This window comes from Paroedura picta, chromosome 13 (genome assembly GCF_049243985.1).
Source record: "Paroedura picta isolate Pp20150507F chromosome 13, Ppicta_v3.0, whole genome shotgun sequence".
In the NCBI taxonomy this organism is placed as follows: Eukaryota; Metazoa; Chordata; class Lepidosauria; order Squamata; family Gekkonidae; genus Paroedura; species Paroedura picta.
This window is the reverse complement of record NC_135381.1, coordinates 33,959,837-33,980,171: the sequence shown is the minus strand read 5'-3', so window position 1 is coordinate 33,980,171 and position 20,335 is coordinate 33,959,837. Positions and strand designations below refer to the sequence as shown.

Genomic DNA, 20,335 nt, shown 5'->3' with positions numbered 1-20,335 from the left:
CCGGTTCCGGAGAAAAGAGCGCAGCCACTGAAGGACTCAATAGTAATAATCATGCACACTATGCAAATGTAGGATCAAGTTCAAGGTTTTGGTATTGACCTTAAAGGCCACTCGCTGTCTGGGCCCCACATATCTGTGGGGCTGCCTGTCTATCTCTGCCTCCCACAGAGTCTTGTGCATTGCAGGTGAAAATCTGCTGGTGATCCCTGGTCTATGGGAGGTATGCCTGGCCTCGACCCAGGCCAGGGTCTTTTCATTCCTAGCCCTCACCTGGTGGAATGAGCTCCTGGGAGAGCTGAGGGCCCTGACGGAGCTTTCCCAATTCTGCATTGCTTGTAAGCCTGAGCTGTTCCACCAGGTCTTTGGTTGAGGCCAGGCAATTCAATCTAGAGGCCCTTCCTCCCTGCATTGGCAAGCACATTCAGCCGACCCCTCCATCTGTTCTCTTAGGCACATGATTATGGGTAGTTCATTGAGGCTTGTTTTTTTGTCAGGGAGGGATGATTTTATATACTGGGTTTTTGTTGTGGGGTATTTACGATGTTACCAGCTATGAATTGGGAGTGGCGGGCTATAAATTTAAATAAATATCAATCAATAAAAAGTGGATAGTTTTTAAACAGCTGTATCTGGGTCTGCCAAATCCGCAAACTGAATACCTATCCTACTAAATCAGAGTCCAGTAGAGGCTGGACTCTCATTTTGTTGTTCTACTTCAGACCAACACGGCTACCCACTTGAATCTAACCTGCCCTACTAGTTTACACATCCCAGTCCCTTAACTCTGAATTTGTCCCACTGTCTTATTTCATCCTGCATTAGCAGAAGGCAGAAGTTTCTCTTGGTCCATTCCTATCTGCCAGGCATCTGTTCCATGCAAATGACTTCCCAATCCTCACGGCTGATAATATAATATATTATAATTTATTATTCGCCTCTTTAATATGGCATGCTTGACTGGCGCCATCTGCTGGCAAAAAAGAACGAACGCGGTTTCCTCCCCTCCAATGACGCGCCCGGTCTCCTTATCCCCGAGAGGCGCTGCTGAGCTGTCAGGGATATTCGGCCTGTCTCGTGGAGGCTCGGAAAAGTTCGGAGCCTTTCGCGTCGCCCGGCCTTGCACCTGTGACTGGCAGGGAGGTCTTTGCTCGGTACCTCTCGGCCTCTTCCGGCCAAGATCGGCCTTGAGCGAGCCGGCACTAGCAGCCGGCCTTAGTGTTCGTCAATTTCCGGAAAGACTCGGCTTCCCTTGTCATTGGCAAGGCGGGGACCAGAGCCTGGCTAGATCTCGGGACTTTCCGGAACGACTCGGCTTCCCTTGTCATTGGCAAGGCGGGGACCAGAGCCTGGCCAGCTCTCGGGACTTTCCGGAAGGACTCGGCTCGTTCCGCTGGGGCTTGCGAGCTTAGTGCCCAGGACCGGACGAATTTTGCTCGGCTGCAGGAGACGGCCGGCTGGCGGCGGCGGGGCTCGGAGGGCGACCGTGTGCGTGGCGTGGGCTGGCAGGCAGGCGGGCGGGCTGGGGCATGGCGTCCCCTTCGCGGAGGCTGCAGACCAAGCCGGTCATCACTTGTCTCAAGAGCGTGCTCATCATCTACAGCTTCGTCTTCTGGGTGAGCTTCTCGAACAATGGGGCGGGCGCCCTCCCTCCCTTCCCGGCCCCACGGGGCAGCGCCCTCCTTCCCCCAGCCCGGGGGTGCATGCGGGGCCTCTCCCCGCTCCTCCCGCACGCCTGGGAGAATTGCACTTTCAATGCACTCTGGACGCGGGAGTTTCTGCTCCGCGCACTGCAATCCGGGCACAAAAGGACCCTGGAAGTGCCTTCCCCAAGATGTGCGGCATGAGCATCCGGAGAAATCCGAATTCCAAGCGACCCCCGCCCCCTTCGGGTTCCCCCAATCCCCAAAGAGAGTAGATCTCGACTCCCAATTTCCCCAAAACGCTTGTAAGATGCTGCATCCCCCCAGCCCACCCCAAATCTCGGATCCTGGTGCCTGGGCATAGAGGGAGGTCAAGTCGCAGCCAACTTATGGCGGTCCTCGGCCAGGGACTCAGCAACCAAGTGAGAAGCACAGCTGGTTTGCCCTGACTTGCTTCTGCAGACACTTCCTGGGTGATGCCCCTTCCTGGGTGATGTCCCGCTTAGCTCCTGAGATGTCTCCCCCTTCCGGACCCCCATAGAGAACCATGAAGAAGACCCTGCTCTTTCTTCCAGCCGTTATTCCCTTCCTGCTCTATAGCAGGGGTAGTCAACCTGTGGTCCTCCAGATGTCCATGGACTGCAATTCCCATGAGCCCCTGCCAGCTTTCGCTGGCAGGGGCTCATGAGAATTGTAGTCCATGGACATCTGGAGGACCACGGGTTGACTACCCCTGCTCTATAGAACAGATGCTGGCCTCTGCCCTCTTTTCCCTAAGCAGCAAATGGGAGAGGCTCTCTCTGTAAACCGATTGTGTTCCTGTAGTGAGTGCTGAAACTGCCCATGTGCCTTTCAGGCCCAGAGACTTGCCATATGGTCACTTCCAGCCCCCCACCCCCATTCCTTGTCCCCAAAGAGCCCTTGAGAATGGCCTCTTTCTTTCCACTTCTAGCCTCATAGAAAGCAGTAGGGCAGATGGCCCTCTCTTTCCGATCACCATTCCTCCTTCTGTCTTAGCCCCTTGACTCTGTAGATGGCTGCTGGTGAGTTTAGCCCTGCAACCCTATCCTGTTATTTAGAGCACTTTGGGAGAGACAGTGGTTATCTAGGTCTCGCAGGCAACAGTTGAATCACTGCTGTCCTTATGCGCCAATGTGCCATTCTGCATTTCCTACTGTGTCTTCTTTCAGTAGCACAATAGGGCAGACACCACGAGTCCTGCAGTGTGCAATTTCCCCTTCCCCAGCTACTTTTCCTTTAGGATATAATGAGGCTCTCACCATTCCTTTACGCACTCCCCTGGATCATATAGGAAGAGAGACATTTTCCTGTCCCCCTGAATTTCCTCTCTTACAACCCCATAAAGAACAGTAATGCAAAGCCATACATGGGACAAAATCCTTTCCCCTTTCCTTCCCACTGGGAATAAAAAAAAGATACAGAAGTTCTTTTGCTCTGTAATCTCACTCCCCATCTCCATTGAATAGATTTGTAGTTGGAAAGAATTGACGTCTCTCTCTCTTTCTGTCTCTCTTCCCAGCAGGGGCTTTGCCTGCTCTGCATAGCAACCCTGGTTTTCTTTGGTGGTCTCCCATGAACCCTTTTAGCTTCCAAGGTTTGGTGAGATCGGTCTAGACAAGGCTGTCCAGCACCCTTTAAGGCACAACTGGAGGCAAAGTCTCCCTTTCCCATGAACTTCAGGTCTTTGGGGCATAATAGGACAGCCTGACATAATTGTGGGCCATAAGTATGATTCAGCTGTGCCCTTCTGTCCCAAAGTTCCCCTTCAGCCACAATGTACCCTGTGCTTTGTTTGCTCTTGTCTGTGAATAGCAAATAAAATGAGGAATGTACTCAGTAATCCTGTCCTTTCCTTCCACTGCTGCTTGCTTCAGGCCGCTGCGTCAGGTGAGTGTGGCTTTATGGAACAGGGTCAACCTTCTTGCTACGGTGTGCCCTTTTGGAGTCCAAATGTAGAATGTTGTCTTGGGTTTGGGGAGGTCTGAGAAACCCTTACTTTTGCTGCTCACCTTCTACCTATATGCATGGACTGGTAACTTCCATTTCATAGAATCATAGAGTTGGAAGGTACCTCCAGGGTCATCTAGTTTAACACCCTGCACAATGCAGGACATTCACAACTACCTGTCAACTTTGTTGTTGTTGTTAGGTGCGAAGTCGTGTCCGACCCATCGCGACCCCATGGACAATGATCCTCCAGGCCTTCCTGTTCTCTGCCATTCCCCGGAGTCCATTTAAGTTTGCACCTACTGCTTCAGTGACTCCATCCAGCCACCTCATTCTCTGTCACCCCCTTCTTCTTTTGCCCTCGATCGCTCCCAGCATTAGGCTCTTCTCCAGGGAGTCCTTCCTTCTCATGAGGGGGCCAAAGTATTTGAGTTTCGTCTTCAGGATCTGGCCTTCTAAGGAGCAGGCAGGGCTGATATCCTCTAGGACTGACCTGTCAACTTACAGTGACCCAACTTCCAAGTCCAGATGATGCCCCCCCCAAACCCCTCAGAATCTCTGGCCAGTCTAGTCTGGAGCAAATTTGCCTCCTGACCCCAAAGTGGAGATTGGCATTTTCCTGGGCCTGTAAGAAAGGGCCACAAGAGCCAAGCTCAGACACAGTCCCTTCTGCCCACCCACTCACAATCTGCCTAAGTTCACAGAGTCCAACAGGTGAAGACCCATTAGCTGTGATACAAGCAAAAGATTTTCAAGCTGCCGATGGCAAGTAACAGTTGATTCCAATGTAAAACAATTTCTCAAACTTTTCAATGATGAACGTGTGTCACTACTGAGGAGCATTTAAACTTTGTGATGTTAATACTTGTAGACCTCTGTATATTGGATACTTTAGAACAGGGGATGTCCATGGACTACAATTCCCAGGAGCCCCCTGCCAGCGAATGCTGGCAGGGGGCTCCTGGGAATTGTAGTCCATGGACATCTGGAGGGCCGCAGTTTGACTACCCCTGCTTTAGAAGCATTTGAAGAGCGAACCACATACACTAACATATCACGACAGGATTAGGTTTATATTCTTCTGATACATGTTCATCATCGAAAATAATTTATTTAAAGAGGATTCATTGATAAAATATTAAGAGTATCACATATCACTAGATGAAGATACCGAAAACGGAATACACCTAGGAGTTGTTTTACATTGGAATAAACTGTTGTTTGCCACCCCCAGCTTGAAAATCATTTATTTTGCTAAGTGCACATTTTGCTAAGTGACATTTCTGTCAGATGGCTAGCCAGCCTCTGTTTAAAAATTTCCAAAGATGGAGAACCCACCACCTTCTGAGGAAGCCTGTTCCACTGAAGAACCGCTCTAACTGTCAGGAACTTCTTCCGGATGTTTATCTGAAAATGCTTTTGAATTAATTTCAACCTGTTGGTTCTGGCCCGACCCTCTGGGGCAACAGAAAACAACTCTGCTCCATCTTCCATATGATGGCCCTTCAAGTATTTGAAGATGGTTATCAGATCCCCTCTTAGTCATCTCTCCAGGCTAAACAGACCAAGCTCCCTCAGCCGTTGCTCATACGATGGTTTCCAAACCCCTCGCCATCTTCGTAGCCCCCCTCTGGATGCACTCCAGTTTGTCTACATCTTTATTCAGTTGTGGTGCTGAAAACTGGTTGGTGCCAACTAAGTGCGGTCTAACCACAGCAGAGTAAAGTGGTCCTATCACTTTGCGTGATCTGGACACTATACTTCTTTTGATACAACCCCAAATCCCATTTTCCTTTTTAGCCACTGAGTCACACTGCTGACTCATGTTCAGTGTATGGTCTACTAGGAACTACCCCCAGATCCTGTTTGCATGTACTCCTACCAAGACAAGTCTCACCTATCCTATGGTGTTGAATTTGATTTTTTCTACATAAATGCAGAATGTTACATTTATCACTATTATATACATTTTTTTCATTTTTGCCCAGTTTTCTAGCCTGTCAAGATCCAATGTTTATCAGATGTTTCAGGGACGAAGTGGGAGAAACCCACATTACGCTGGAGTTTTCTGGGCTGGTCGCTTTGTTTTTTCCTGGGCCAGATGTTTATGTAATCCTCCCTGTAGTCTTCTTTCTGGTTCTTTTGCTGTTTTTTAGCATGATGCATACAGAGCATGCCTGGCTTCAAGTCAGACAGCGCACTGAAGGGGGGGGGTGCAATGGAGCGGCTTACTGCTGTTATCTCCCAAGATAACATGGAATAGTTGCCCTTTGAACCACTTTGTCAAACTCAAAATAAACTTTGCGAAAAGCTCATTTCTAGTCTGTCAGTGCCTGGCAGAGGAAGCTAGTGAATCCAGGTGGCAAAATGATTAGCGAGCATAAAGATGTCTTCTTGCATATGTTGTGCTAGTATTTTATCGTAATGTTATTCTTGCATAGAAACTTCATGCGTTTGCGCAATCCTTTTCAGATATTTCAGTTTGAGTGTCCCCCCTCCCTTCTGTTGTCGGCAAGGCCGCTTTGGTGTAGAGGTTAAGAGAGGCAGCCTGTAATAGAGAACTGGGTTTGAGACCCCATTCCTCCACATGCAGCCAGTGGGTAATCCTGGGGTAGTCACAGTCCTGCCAGAGTACTTCTTGCAGAACAGTTCTGTCAGAGCTCTCTGAGCCCCACTTACCTCAGTGGGTGTCTGTTGTGGAGAGAGGAAAGGGAAGGTGTTTGTAAGCTGCTTTGGAACTCCTTCAGGTAGTGACAAGCAGGATATAAGAAAACAGCTCTTCTTCTTTTTCTTCCAGTTCTCTGGCATTATCCTCCTCGCAGTCGGAATCTGGGGGAAAGTCAGCCTGGAGGTGTATTTCTCCCTGTTAAATGAGAAAGCGACCAACGTTCCCTACATCCTGATCGGCGCAAGTGGCGTCGTTATCCTTCTGGGCACCTTTGGATGCTTTGCCACCTGCCGGGGAAGTACATGGATGCTGAAATTGGTAAGGGGTCACGTTCTGAAAGGTGCTCAGAGAGCCTTGACTTCTCTCGAGGTTCCCAGGAGCTGCCTGTCCTATTCTCCCTTTTATTTCTCTGCCTGTTCCAGCTTCCTGAGTTTTGAGGAGGCTGGAGATAATTCGGTGGTCACTTCTGCGCATGCATGCATGGCCGGGGTCGCACATGCGCGTTTGCGGCATGCGTGGCCGCAAATGCACATGCACGACACTGCCGGGAGTGCCGAGCATGCGCGTTTGTGGCCATGCATCCTGCAAATGCGCATGCGTTACCCGGCCATGCATGCATGGGAGTGCCGCACATGGGCCGCGTGTGCAGCCAGGCGATTGCCCTCCCTGCCACCGCCGGTCCACAGCCTGAAGAAGGTTGCGGACCACTGCTGTAACTGACTCTACATAGAGATGTTGAATCTCTGGAAATTTTGGAGCTGTTGAAGAAAGACCCTCTTTCCCGTCTGGAACTTATTCAAGTGGGTCTTGTTTGGACAGGAACAGTCTCCTATAGTCATCATACCGGCACTGGCAGAGTTTCAATATGCAGAGAGAGCAGAACACCAGGTCGTTTATAAAATAGTTCTTATTAATGATGAGAAACAAGAGAAAGACCTAACTGTTCTAGCTGTTATCTGTAGTCATGCTGTTTATTCGGCCGCTGTTCTACAGGGAGGAAGTACACTCAAAAAGCAGGAAGTCTCCTGTTGAGCCAATCAGGACACTGGGAGAGATAATTTGAAAATTGTCGGGCAGTTCCTATTCTATCTATGCAAAATGTATATCTCCTCTAGTGCCCCCTGCTGGATATCCTTGATATTTTGCTCAATTATGCACACCACATTTTGCAGATTCCACCATTAATAACGTATTATCAGAGTTTTCATCGTGTATTAATTGTTACAAAAATAGTCACACTCTGTATGGTTCTGTGGATGTTATCATTTAAATAAGAGCTCCATCTGAACACTGGTCAGGTCCCATGATCTTGCTCATGTGCCAGTATGCTGGGATAGCAAACATACTTAGCCTATGTCATATCTGTGGCAGATAGGTCCTCTGTAAGCATCTCACCAGAAGGACATGCCATATTTATCCTGAGCAACAGTTTTTTCTTTAGTTATAAAGGATCATTTTGATTTATAATCCGTATATTTCTTACAAAGACTCATGGCGTTTTGTTTTGTTTTTAAATAAGCATAGGTAAAATTGTTCTGATGTGTTGAGGTGAGTTTGATAAATGCAATTGTCATGGCGGTGGAACTGAAATAATAGCTACATAATTCACACAGATTCTTCTGGGTTCCATACTTAAAACACGTTACTTGCTGCTGAGCTTGTAGGTTAAAAAAAAAACAACAACAACCCCAAACCCAAAACATTCATCTTGCACTGAACTCTTGCCTGTGGCCACAAGAATTTTCATCAAGAGTGACTTTTCTGCAACAGCAACAGATGACATTTCAGAAATGTCTCTGTGATTCATTATTGGTTCTAAGGTCTTACGACGCAGTTCTGGGGGTGTGGATTTGTTGCAGTTGTGCTTGGAAATGCCAAGTAGCAAAGGTCAGCTAACCATAAGGAAACTCAACAAAACAAAATCGGAATCCAGTGGCACCTTTAAGGCCAACAAGGAAAAGAGCGTACATGCTCTTTTTGCAAGTACTGAATTGCAGGATTGTATCCCAGGACTTGTCTGGCAATAGTGGCTACATTTAAAGGTGTAGATCTCTGATTTGCTATTGGTGGTGGGTGGGTTGTAGTTTTACAGCCCTGATTTATTTTATTTTTTTCTCTGTCCGTAGTATGCCATGCTCTTAACCCTCGTCTTCCTGGTCGTGCTGGTGGCGGCCATTGTGGGCTTTGTTTTCAGACACGAGGTGAGGGATTTTACTTTGGGGGGGGGGACATTATATGGTGGGTTTGGGGAACTGAGCTTGCTTTTCTTCCTCTCAAATGCATGCAGCAGGATGTGCAGTTGTTTTCTCAGAAATGCGGGATCTGTGCTGTTGATGCCAATATTAACAGCCTAAATTTAGCATTCAGTGTCTGAGTGTCACTTTCCACAATCTGAAAGGTAGAAAAGGGCGAGTCTGAAAACTTTCAATCCTAGAACAACTTCCCTATTTTAGCAAAACGATGGAAAACATTTCTCTCTTGACTAAATAAGTGTCAATTTGGTATCCCTGCAAACTGGGTTATAGTCTGGAATGCTTATCTGTAGTTGTGTTTTCATAAATGACCACAATGGGGGTATAGGGGTGGTGCCACTTGACTCTGCAGTCTGCATGATGTGTGCTGTGGCTGAAGAAAATAGTCTTCTTTTGCTTTAAGAACAGGGGGTTCAAGAATGCAATACATGGAGATTTACGTTTACTGGCTTTGATCCTAATTTCTGCCCATGAACTTTTGTTCACAAAATGAAGCTTTGCCATTTTTCCACCCCAGCTGCTTGCACCCAATTTTCCCTCTAAGTTTCCCCCCCTGCTGAGCAGAGCAGTTTACATCTTGAGCAGAATAGAACTGCTATAATCTTAAAATTGGCAATCATAGAATCATAGAGTTGGAAGGAACCTCCAGGATCATCTAGTCCAGGGGTAGTCAACCTGTGGTCCTCCAGATGCAGTCCATGGACTACAATTCCCCTGAGCCCCTGCCAGGTTGACTACCCCTGATCTAGTCAACCCCCCTGCAAAATGTAGGAACTCACAACTACCTGTCCACTCACAGTGAACCCAATTTCATGTCCCACCAAAAATCTCCAAATCCATCTTGGCCAGGAAGAAATTCACCTACCATCTCACAGGGGCGATCAGCAATTCCCTGGGCTTCCAAGGAAAGGCCACAAGAGACAAACACTAGCACATCCCGTCCTGCCCACCCATTTGCAATCTGCCTAAATTCATAAAATCAGCCTTTCTGCCTGAAGATTATCTAGCCTCTGCTTAAAAACGTCCAAAGAAAGAGAATACACCAACTCCTAAGGAAGCCTGTTCCACTGATGAACTGCTCTAACTGTCAAGAACTTCTTCCAGATGTTTAACTAAAATTTCTGCTGCAACTTCTATACGACAGCCCTTCAAGTATTTGAAGATGGTTATCATATCACCTCTTAGTCATCTCCTCTCCAGGCTAAACAGACCAAGCTCCCTCAACCTTTCCTCTCCAAACCCCTCATTTTTGTAGCCCTCCCCTGGTCATGTTCCCGTTTCTCTACAACTTTCTTTAGTTGTGGTGTCCAAAACTGGAGACAGAACTCCAAGTGAGGTCTTATTAGTGTTTTTTGGTAGTGCCAGATTTAATCCCTTAACAGCCATGTAATGGAACAATTTTTCTTTTATTAAGTGTGACTGGAGTCTTCTTTTTCTGCAGATTAAGAGCAGCTTTAAGGCTAACTATGAAAATGCTGTGGAGGAGTACAAAGGGATCACGGATGAACGAAGTCAGGCAGTTGATACCATCCAGAGCACAGTGAGTGTCTACTTCGGCCTCCTTATGTGGCATGGCTAATGGGGCTGTGTATCGTGTGTGCCCCTTTCCCATTCGGGGAAATGCAAGGAGTTGTTGTTGTTGTTGTTGGATTTGTTACTCGCTTCTCCCTGAGAGGCTTGAGGCGAGTTACAACAATAAAACCCCCAATAAAGCCCCATACATTAAAATCACAGTAACAGTAAAAGCATAATTAACACAATAACCAAGATGCGGCCAAAACACATAGCCTAAACTAACTCACCCCCAATCTCCATCTTGGGTGGGGGGGGAGATAAAGGTGCAGCTATTGCTGCTATAGCTTCTGTAGGTGCCATAGGTGCTATGCTATAGGTGCTCATTCTCTGGGGGGGGGGCAGATCTGCCTTGCGGCTGGCATATGCTTCAGAATGAGGCATTAGAAACAGTGACAGTATTTCTGCAGATTACAAAGTGAGGCGGCACAGGGGCTATGGAATTGTTGTTCATTTAAATTCCAAGCTGTTAGGACTCTCCCTTTCCCACCCACCCCTTCCTTCTCCATTATATGCGCATTGATCGCCCAAAGAATCCATGTGCAGGGGTGGCCAAACTGTGGCTCTTCAGATGTCCATGGACTACAATTCCCATGAGCCCCTTGGCTGATCTATAGATTGCAGGTGCAAGTTGGGTTGCCACCCTCCAGGTGTCTCTTGGAGATCTCCCACTATTACAGTTGATGTCCAGGTGAGCAAGATCAGTTCCTCTGGAGAAAATGGCTGCTTTGGAGTGTAGAATCTCTGGCATTATATCCTGCTGTGGCCCCTCCCCAAACCACATCCTCCCCAGGCTCCACCCCTCAAATCGCTAGGTATTTCCCACTCTGAATTGGCAACGCTAAGAGTGAGTGCTAAAGTTAAAAACAGAATAGGCATGTACTAGATGCATGATGTTACTCCTCTGTTTTTTCCCATAGTTACACTGCTGTGGTGTTGCAAACTTCACAGACTGGGAGAAGACTGAGTACTACAAAGAGAAAGGAATCCCCTTGAGCTGTTGCAAGGCCGAAAAGAACTGTACAATGGCAGATCTGAAGGATCGAGACAGAGCCATGGGAAAGGTGTACAATAAAGTAAGCAATCCCAAAGCCATGTCGTTCTTCCCAAGTCCAGGACTGAGGTATGGAGAGCCAAGGCTGCTTTTGGAAAATTGAGGTCTGGTTTCCAGTGGAGGGTCAGGCGATGCTGGGGAAATGGGGCTGAAAAACCAGGGAGTGTGTTTTGTTTTGTTCAGGCCAGGGGCTCAGTGGCTGGCAGCCACCCTTTCTCAATGTGAACAAGGACTGAGATGTTTGCCTCTGTCCTGGAGGAAGGACGGGAAATTACTGCCTGTGAGCAGGCCAGCACGGCACACTGACTGCAGTTCTTTTGGGGGGACGTGGGAACTCTTGTTCACAGAAGCTCAGCTGTTCAATATAGCTGAGCAACGAGAGCTTACTCTTGGTATATGCTGGGCCAGTATTCTGCCCCACATGCTGCAAAGAAAGAAGAAGTTCTGCTGATGTCAAATCACCAAATACTGGCTCAACTTTGCCCTCTGTGCCCCTGAGGGTGTGGAGCTGTGAATTCCCAGCATTGTGCAGGGGGTTGGACTAGATGACCCTGGGGGTAACTTCCAGTTTTATGTTTCTAGGAGTCAAATTGCAAAGTAGACTGGGTCAGATCACAGGACATTTTGCTGCAAAGCTAACTCACAATGCCTGAATCATTTGTCCAGATTTGTGGAACATGAATTTGTCTTGAGTTTTAGCAGGCAGATGTTGCCAGTAAGCTCACTGCTGTATTATCATCTTCCCCCCTCCCCTTCCCTTTGTAGGGCTGCTTTAGTATGGTGACACAGACAATGGAGTCCAAACTGAGCATTGTAGCTGGGATCTCATTTGGCATTGCTTGCTTCCAGGTAAAGTCTTCCTTGAGAACACTTCTTGTCTCCCCCCCCCCCCCATATGAATCCTTGTTCTTGTCCCAAGAACACAGCTTGCTTCAAATAGAAGGCAGTGGCAAGGTGATTTGTCAGTGACTGGCTGCCATGCTGATAAGACCTTGTTTTTTCCTCTTACGCAGGTGCCAGGTATGCACTGTAGCCACCCATGGTATCAGTGTGCAGACAGTGTTGCCTGCCAGGCTGCGTGTTTTTGTTTCAAGCACGTGGGTGCTGGCTGAGCAGCTGTGTCGTGAGCTGGCCTGCTGCTGCTGGACTTTTCTGGGACTTGATTTCTCAGCAGTCACACACCTGTCCAGATCAGTGGGTTACTGCAAGGGCTGAAAAAGTGACCAGGTGTAAAAGACATGCTGACCCACATTCCTTGGCAAGAAATAGCGCTTGAGGGCATAATGCAATGATTGCATCAGCTCTTGCATTGCTCAGTGTTATTGTGCTCACAGCTCTGCTCTTTCTCTGGAGGGTTCAGGGCTGTTTATGTTGAGCTCTCGGTGGGCCTCTCTTTTAGTTCTTCATCCAGCCCCATACCTGCTTAGCTTCAACAGAAATACAATACAAGAGTGGTCCCCAACCCCCGGGCCGCGGCCCAGTGTCGGGCCGCGAATGCCTTGGCGCCGGGCCGCGGCTCCCTCTCCCTGCCCCCCCCGCAGTAAAAAACTTCCCAGGCCGCAAGCTTGCGGCCCGGGAAGCTTCTTACTGCGGGAGGGGGGGGGAGAGGGAATCAGGGCCGCCCCCGCGCATTGCGCATGCGCAGCTGGGCAGCGCATGCGCACATGCTCAATATGTAGCCGAAATGGTGATGGGATGGAGTTCACGGATGGGCTGGGGGGAGTTCTGTGGCACATCAACCAGAGGTGTCTGCACAGGATCCCAAACATTTCTGTAGAAGACATTCTGCTGTGGAAATTTGCAGCAAGTCCTTGTCGATCTGCGGCATACACGGTGTAGGCGAGACCTCACATGAAGACTGCCAAGTACTGTCAGCTTCAATTGGCCGTGCTGTGGGCTTCAATTGGCTGTGAGTTCTGGTCTTTTCACTGACTCATTTCTGTAATTAGTATAATACACAGAAATATCCAGCGTTGGTCCGTATTTGGCTGAGCAAAACTGTAGGAAAGCCAGGAGGCAATGCTGCTTTCATAGAAATGAAAATGGTTAAGAACCCAAAATGTAGAAGGAAGGGGGAATTGCTTAGAAGCTGTAGCTCTTTCTGAAGTTTAAGGAAGGTATTTATGGCTGTGCTGTGAGCTTCAGTTGCTTGGGATAGGGGGCAGTTGTGCCCCTCCTGCACAAAGGCAGTGGAAGTCCTCTTGGCTGCACCTAAAACTTAAGTCTTGTAGAAGGAAATAAAACAATAGGGCTACTTATAAGCACTCATGTCCTGACGTGCAGCCAAAATGTTTGGTATGAACAAGGTCTGAGTTGGTTGCATGGATTGCTGCTTACCGGGGGAAAAGGTAATTTTCCTTTCTACGCTGTAAATGTGCATGCCAAGTCCTTGTGAAGTACATCCGTGAGTCTCTCTTTCTGTGTGCCCCAATCCAATTAGAAGCTTCCTGTTTGAGCTTCTCCTTGCTTTGCCAAAATCACTTACATTCTCAATGCTGTAAACGTAAGGTTTTCTGCATCTATTTTTTGTTTCCTGAAAGCGTACCTTGGGCCCCATCTCCCCAAGACTGTGTGTGCACTATGTCCTAATTGGACAGCTGATCTGGCAGGAAATGAGAGGCCACTTCATGGAAGGGGAAGCATCCTCTTTGGGACCTGTTTCCCCTGCAAGTGTATACAGTTGGACAACTGGCAAGATAGTAAGAGTCTTAAGTATATTCAGGATGCTTGGCTCTTGAATTCTTCCTGGCACTTGGGTGTCCCTGCCCCCTCAGCCTCCCCCAAAAGAACAAGAACCCCATACTGAATGTGTTTCATTCAGTCCAGGTCTTAGTGGGAATACTCGCAGCTTTAGTTACTTCATTGATATTCCACCATAGAAGCTTGTGTTCTGCTCCTCCTTGCCTTTACAGTAACCCTGCGAGGTCGGCTAGGCTAATAGTATTACTGACCCAAGGGCACCCAGCAAGCTTCTACAGCCAAGGAGGGTTTCCATCTTGTGTCTCCTAGATCTGATCTGACACTTGAACCTCTAACAGTGTTCCCCAACGTGGAGATCTTGGCACCGGGCTGTGGTGGTGGTGGTGGTGGGGGGGAGATGGTGGCGCCGCACTGCGCGGGGTGGGAGGCGCAAGGCATGGCAGCTCCGTGCCTGCGTGTTTGCACCCGCCGGTGAGCGCTGCTCTCCCACCCACCAGGAGGACACTGGGGCAAGGAAGCACCCCAAAATAATCTTGGGATAGACTTCAGCCTCATTTACCACTAAGCCATGGGTCATTCCCCACATGATGCCAGCAAGTTCCCAAGGCAAGGATAGGAAGTGGTCTTCTCTTTCCTCTGTATTGGAAGGAAATTGGGCAGAATGACCTGCAGGAAAGGCTGGGTCTCCAGGGGCATTCTGGGCAGCATGGAGCGGAAATCCTAGCCTCCCCCATCTGTCTGTGGGCCCCATCAGTCGCAAGCAAGGAAACAAACACCAAGGGCAGCCCAGGCCGTAGGTGGAGAACGTTTGTAAGCTGAATGCCACTCACCCAGGACTGTGCCGAGGAGGTCAGGTCACTCAACTCAGGAGAGGCATCTGAGAGGCCAGAGGCTCTGAAGAAGCAGCAGAATTGTGGGATGACGGTTAGGGGTGGGAGTTCTAATCTGATTGGGCAGCCAGTTGGTGGACAGCCAACCAGAGGTGAATAGGTGCCAATGATAGACCTGATTGGCCCATAACCCTTAACACCAAACTCCTCCCACGACCCCTTGCCCCTTTTATTTAGACACTCATGGTTACAGATAACCTTATCTGAAGAAGTCTTATATATCTTGAATAAAACTCCATTGGTCTCCAAGGTGCCCCTGAACTCAAACTCGTTACTTCTGCTTCAGGTCATTATGGCTGCCCACCTGATTCTGTCTATATTTATTTGATTTCATTTATTTGGGATACAGTCTTTTTTGGGTGGGCGGGATTGGAGCTGCTTTGGATATACCCATTCAAAATCAGTGTTTGCAAGCAATCGTTAATTCAGCTTCAAGCGTTCATGGATGAAATGGGTCGTTTACAGCCTTTCCAGTCTAGTTTTAGACATATTTATGTGACTGGGACACCTTGATGATCCTGATGGAGGACTTTTGCCAGGAAACGGACAAAGGGAATTGATTCTGCTGATTATCTTGGGATCTCTAGGTGGCATTTGGGACCATTGATCATGGTATCCTTCTGGACTGCCTATCTGTGCTGGGATTGGAGATTCTACTTCATAGTGGCTTGAGGACAGTTTTCAAAAGATGCTGGGGGACTGTTCCACAGCCCCTTGGCCTTTGGTTTGTGGCGTCCTACAAAGCTTTATTTTTTCCCCATGCTCTTTCATGCATATATGCATGAAACATACACACACACACAAACACACACACACACATTATTCTGCCACTTCCTTTTAAATGAAACTGGAAATCATTTTGCCAAAATACCCCACCTGTTGTCAATTGATGACAGTTTAAGGACCTTAGAAATATATTATTTCCCTTGTACAATATATCTTAATTTTCCAAAACAAGGCCTGTAAAGAGAGATTGAAAGAGGGGTTAGTCCTTTATATAGTGTTCATATTATTGATATTTTACTGTATAGGTACTTTTATGAATCAATATAACTTTTTAGAGTCCACCAAAGAAGACTTATTTAGTTGAAATGCATTATTTTATCCATATACTAGCAAAAAAGCCCATTGTATCTAAAAATGCAATGGTGCTAGGCTCCCGCCCCGGGCAGGCCAGCTGACAAGGCCTTGGTAGACATTTTGGGGGGCGGGGGAGGAAGCACTGATAGGAACTCCATTTCTCCCCCTGCCCTGAAAAGGCCTGCTTAGGCCTGGACGGGCCTTTTTGGGGCCGCAGGGGAAGTGCTGGTGAGAAACTCATCCCTCCCTCCCTACCTCTGGCAACTCTGCCGAGGTCTGGCAAGGTCATGGCTGGGGCTGCTCAAGGTAGTGGGAGTGCTGGCGGGAACTGGTTTGCCCCCCCCCCGGCAGTGCTGCCGAGGCCTGGCAAGGCTCTCGTCGGGTCTGCTTGGGGTGGGGATGAGTATGGCGGGGGCTCGCTCCCTCCTTCCTTCCCCCAACCCCACTGGGCCAGCAGTCTCAGGCCCTCTGCCTTCCCTCCCAGCTCCCGCTTCCCGGGCTGGTACTTCTTCCAAGATAAAAGAAGTTGGAGGGGGATACGGCCAGGGGTGGGGCATCCCTTCTGATTGGCCATCCATCGGAGAGACAGCCAATCAGAGATGGGATGCTGGGACAGCCACCCTGATTGTTAGGTGATGAGTCCTAACTCCTCCCAGTTCCCTTTGACTGTTTTATTTATATGTTTAGATCATATTTTACAACTTTGGTCTGAATATTATGTTTTTAACATAGCTATATTGTGTATTAAAGGAAAATTGTTCTACTAGGATTATATATGTCCTTTTAATGTATCTTTCCTGTCCCCTATTTTTCCAGTTTGTTATGCATGGGTTGTAGGTATTTTGTTCAACTCCCTGCCTGGAATAATTCCAAGTCTGTCTGTTGTGGCCTTCAGAAGCCTGCAGAAAGCTTTTCTGTTTCGTTGATGACTACCTGATTGGCTATGATGCTGGTAAAATCTCTGTGAAATATGTGGAACAGTAGATGATTCATTGCCCTGATGAGGAAAAATGCTGAGGCTTTGTATTCCCAGGAGCCAAGAAAACCGGTCTCTGGTTCCTTTTGCACCAAAGCTGCAATAAAATAGGTTATTGGCTTCTGTTTTTTCTTCAGAATCTCATCCCGATTTTAACTTGTGCAAACAGTTGGCACGTCATCTTGACTTTGGTCTCCTGCCCAGTCACAGCAGCTGGCTTGGAGCTGGATCTTGGCCATGTGAATTAACTGGCTTTCAACTTGTGACGGTCTGTTTAACCTCACTTCTCCTGTATTTGTTTCTTCTTAGTTGGTTGGGATCTTCCTTGCCTGTTGCCTCTCCCGGTCCATCACAAATAATCAATACGAAATGGTATAACACTGACAGTTTGCAACTCACTACAAGGTATGAATGAGTCTACTGTGTTGTCTAGCTGCATGTAGAATCATAGAAAAATAGAGTTGGAAGGGACCTCGTGGGTCATCTAGTCCAACCCCCTGCACTATGCAGGACACTTGCATGTGTAGTGGTATATCAAAAATCCTCAGTTTTGTATGAAGTGCAGAGTTCAGCTGTGGACACATACATGTTCCTAGTGGATACAGAATTCAGGACACTGAGTGCCTTCCTAGTCATTTAAAACACACATACACGTTCCTAGTCCTGATGAATTGTAAAATAGGCCAGTGCAGATTGTGCTAGTGAGTGGAAGGCAGATTTTTATGAACACATGCCTCTGACTCTTACTGAATCAGGCCCTTGGTCCATCAAGGTCTGTATTATTTACTCAGACCAGTGGCTGTTTGCCAGGGTCTCAGGCAGAGGTTTTTCACATCCCCTCTAACTGGTTGCTTTTAACTGGAGATGCCAGGGATTGAACCAGGATCCTTCTGCATGCAAAGCAGAGGCTCTTCCACTGAGTCATGGCCCTTCCCCTGTTCCACTTGATTCATAGAAACAGAAATAAAATGCAGGTTGAACAAATTTGCATTGCAGAAGGTGGAATTTGGTTAGGCTTAGCCCTTGGAGCAGGGGTAGTCATACTGCGGCCCTCCAGATATTTGTGGACTACAATTCCCATGTAGGGGGATTGAGAATTGTAGTCCATGGACACCTGGAGGGCTGCAGTTTGACTACCCCTGCCTTGGAGTCTGAAGTGCCTTATGCCACCCCCCCCCCCCGGGCCTTACGCTCTGCGGGGGGCTAACCTATTCGTCATTCCCAGGCCCAAGGAAGCCTGCCTGGCCTCCACCAGGGCCAGGGCCTTTTCGGTCCTGGCCCCAACTTGGTGGAATGAGCTCCTGGAAGAGCTGTAGGCCCTGCGGGAATCGTCATCATTCCGCAGGGCCTGGAAGACGGAGCTCTTCCGCCAGGCTTTCGGTTGAGGCTGGGCAGCAAGAAGATCTAGCCCCCCTCACAAATGTGACGGTTGCGTCTGTCATCTGCCCCCTCCCTTTCCCTTCTTAGTGGGTGTGGAATTGGGTTAGTTATAATGAATTTTGCCACCATTCTTGTCTTAACCTTTGTATTAATTGTATTGTGTTTTATTATGCTTTCATTGTTTTAGGGGATTGGTTTTTATGTGACCCACCTCGAGCCTCCGGGGGCAGGCGGGATATAAATTAAATAATAATAATAATAATAATAATAATAATAATAATAATAATAATAATAATAAAAACTTCTTGGAAGTTCCTCAGATGTATGACGGGATTTGGTTTGAGCACGACTACCTTTAACTTTTGGCAATCTCCATTTTTCCTTTCAGAATTTTGGAACACTATATAAAACAACGTAACATTTTGGGGAACCACTTTCTTGCTTCCAACCTGCTGAAATCGTGTTTGGTTAAGCCGATCTCTTCTGAAGCTGCCTGTTCTTCAAGGGACCAAATGCCACAATTGATGTATTCTCCTTTGGGGATGCTGTCATAGTGGTATTTTGAAAGAATGCTGAATTGGGACACTTTGCTTTAGGGGAGTCTGAATAGGCCTTTCAAGAAGGGTCAGTGGTTTACTGCAGGGGTAGTCAACCTGTGGTCCTCCAGATGTCCATGGACTACAATCCCCATGAGCCCCCTGCCAGCATTTGCTGGCAGGGGCTTATGGGAATTGTAGTCCATGGACATCTGGAGGACCACAGGTTGACTACCCCCGGTTTACTGCATGGCTCCAGGCATACTGTGAATTGAGGAATTGGTTTCCTGAGACCAGACCTTACAGCAGAAGAGATTTCTGTGCAGACCAATGAAACAATTTTGTCTCTGTGTTTTAGCCGCTCAATCGGCCGTTTCCTGCAAGCTGCGCATGACTGAAATCTCCATATAGTAGTCCTGTTGAGACAAGGACGTAGAAGAGCCCTTCAAAGCTCAAGCTGCCCCTCCTTGCAGTAAACCAGTCTCCTAGCCGTTGGAATTTTGGAAGCCATAGTCAGTTGAGAACACTACGGTCATATTTTGCACAAACAGTACTAAACCTAAATGTGTGCTAAGCTGCTTCTGGCTCTTGTTTTCTTTTGAGGCAGGAGCAGCCGCGTATCTTGGGGGGAAAAAGGGATCCTCAGTGTCTTTTGCTTCTTTGGCACCCGGGAGGACTTGCTGTGTCCCTTCTCCGAGTGCCTGGGCCAGCCCTTCTTACTGCAGGGATTCCATGTCAGAGTATCTGGCGCTGTCTTTCTCGCACAGGACCCATCCCAAATAACTTCCGTTCACACCAACTTTGCGAAGTCTTCTCCTGAGTGGTTGCCTTCTTCATTGTCTCAGGAGGATGGCGGCCGTCATCCGTGTTTCGCTCCTTCCACTCTTGGAATCGCATCATGCGCACTTGTCGGCAATCAGCTGGATGCCGTCAGCAGCAGAGCAGGCTGCCAAGGTGAGAAAAGGTGGGCTGCTCCTCTCTGTGCCCGTTGACATGAGTGCCAGGTGCCCAAACCTCTGCTTCCTGGCAGGACCCTGGCCCGGATTCCTTCATCCTTCCCCCAACTGAGGTTTATATGTTTCCTTTCCTGTAAAAATGTACCTTGATAAAGCCTTGATCTTTCTGTGTGTACTGTGCGGCTCCACAGGGAGCTCGTAGCTTTAGTAATCACCAACCCACTAGGTGGTTGGTGCAATTTCCATCATCAGTATTATGGGAAGCTTCAAACACACGGGGGTGTTTTGTATTAAATAGAAATCCTCGTGTTTTGAAAACAAAATAAACAATTATGCACATTATTCTTTTGTCTGTTGCTTCTTGAGGTTGGGTCCCAGTCAGTCAAGCCTAAGGCTGAATTTGGATGTCCTGAACAAAACTCTCTCCCTCACCCCGGCCTGGTGTGCCAGGCAGGAACCTGTAGAAAACAGCAAGGGTTCAGGAAGTCTGTGGCAGGAGGGGAGCTTTGGGGAGTCCCAGCTCACTTCTCCACAACAGGAACCTGGTGAATTCCTAGGCTGGATGACTTGTTTGCTTCCTCTTCCCTTAATGCTGGAACAAAAGGCTTCAGCTGGCTCCCATTGGTCATGGCTTCCCCATGCAAGATAAGGTCTCTTTCTTTC

General features: G+C 48.1%; 1 protein-coding gene across 2 annotated transcripts; it reads left to right on the top strand.

Moving 5' to 3' along the window:
• The first annotated feature begins 1,329 nt into the window (after nucleotides 1-1,329).
• On the top strand, nucleotides 1,330-20,014 carry TSPAN6 (tetraspanin 6). 2 transcript variants are annotated; one of them, XR_013226153.1, is made up of 9 exons: nucleotides 1,330-1,613; nucleotides 6,406-6,594; nucleotides 8,403-8,477; nucleotides 9,970-10,068; nucleotides 11,021-11,176; nucleotides 11,920-12,003; nucleotides 17,110-17,205; nucleotides 18,569-18,811; nucleotides 18,943-20,014. XR_013226153.1 is itself a non-coding variant. In XM_077307581.1 (8 exons), the coding sequence occupies exons 1-7, from the start codon at nucleotides 1,527-1,529 to the stop codon at nucleotides 17,176-17,178; spliced, it is 759 nt and encodes a 252-aa protein (XP_077163696.1). In that variant the 5' UTR covers nucleotides 1,330-1,526; the 3' UTR covers nucleotides 17,179-17,205; nucleotides 18,569-20,014. The 2 variants fall into 2 exon arrangements, 1 of the variants encoding a protein (XP_077163696.1); XM_077307581.1 differs by having other exon boundaries at nucleotides 18,569-20,014.
• The last annotated feature ends 321 nt before the right edge of the window (nucleotides 20,015-20,335 follow it).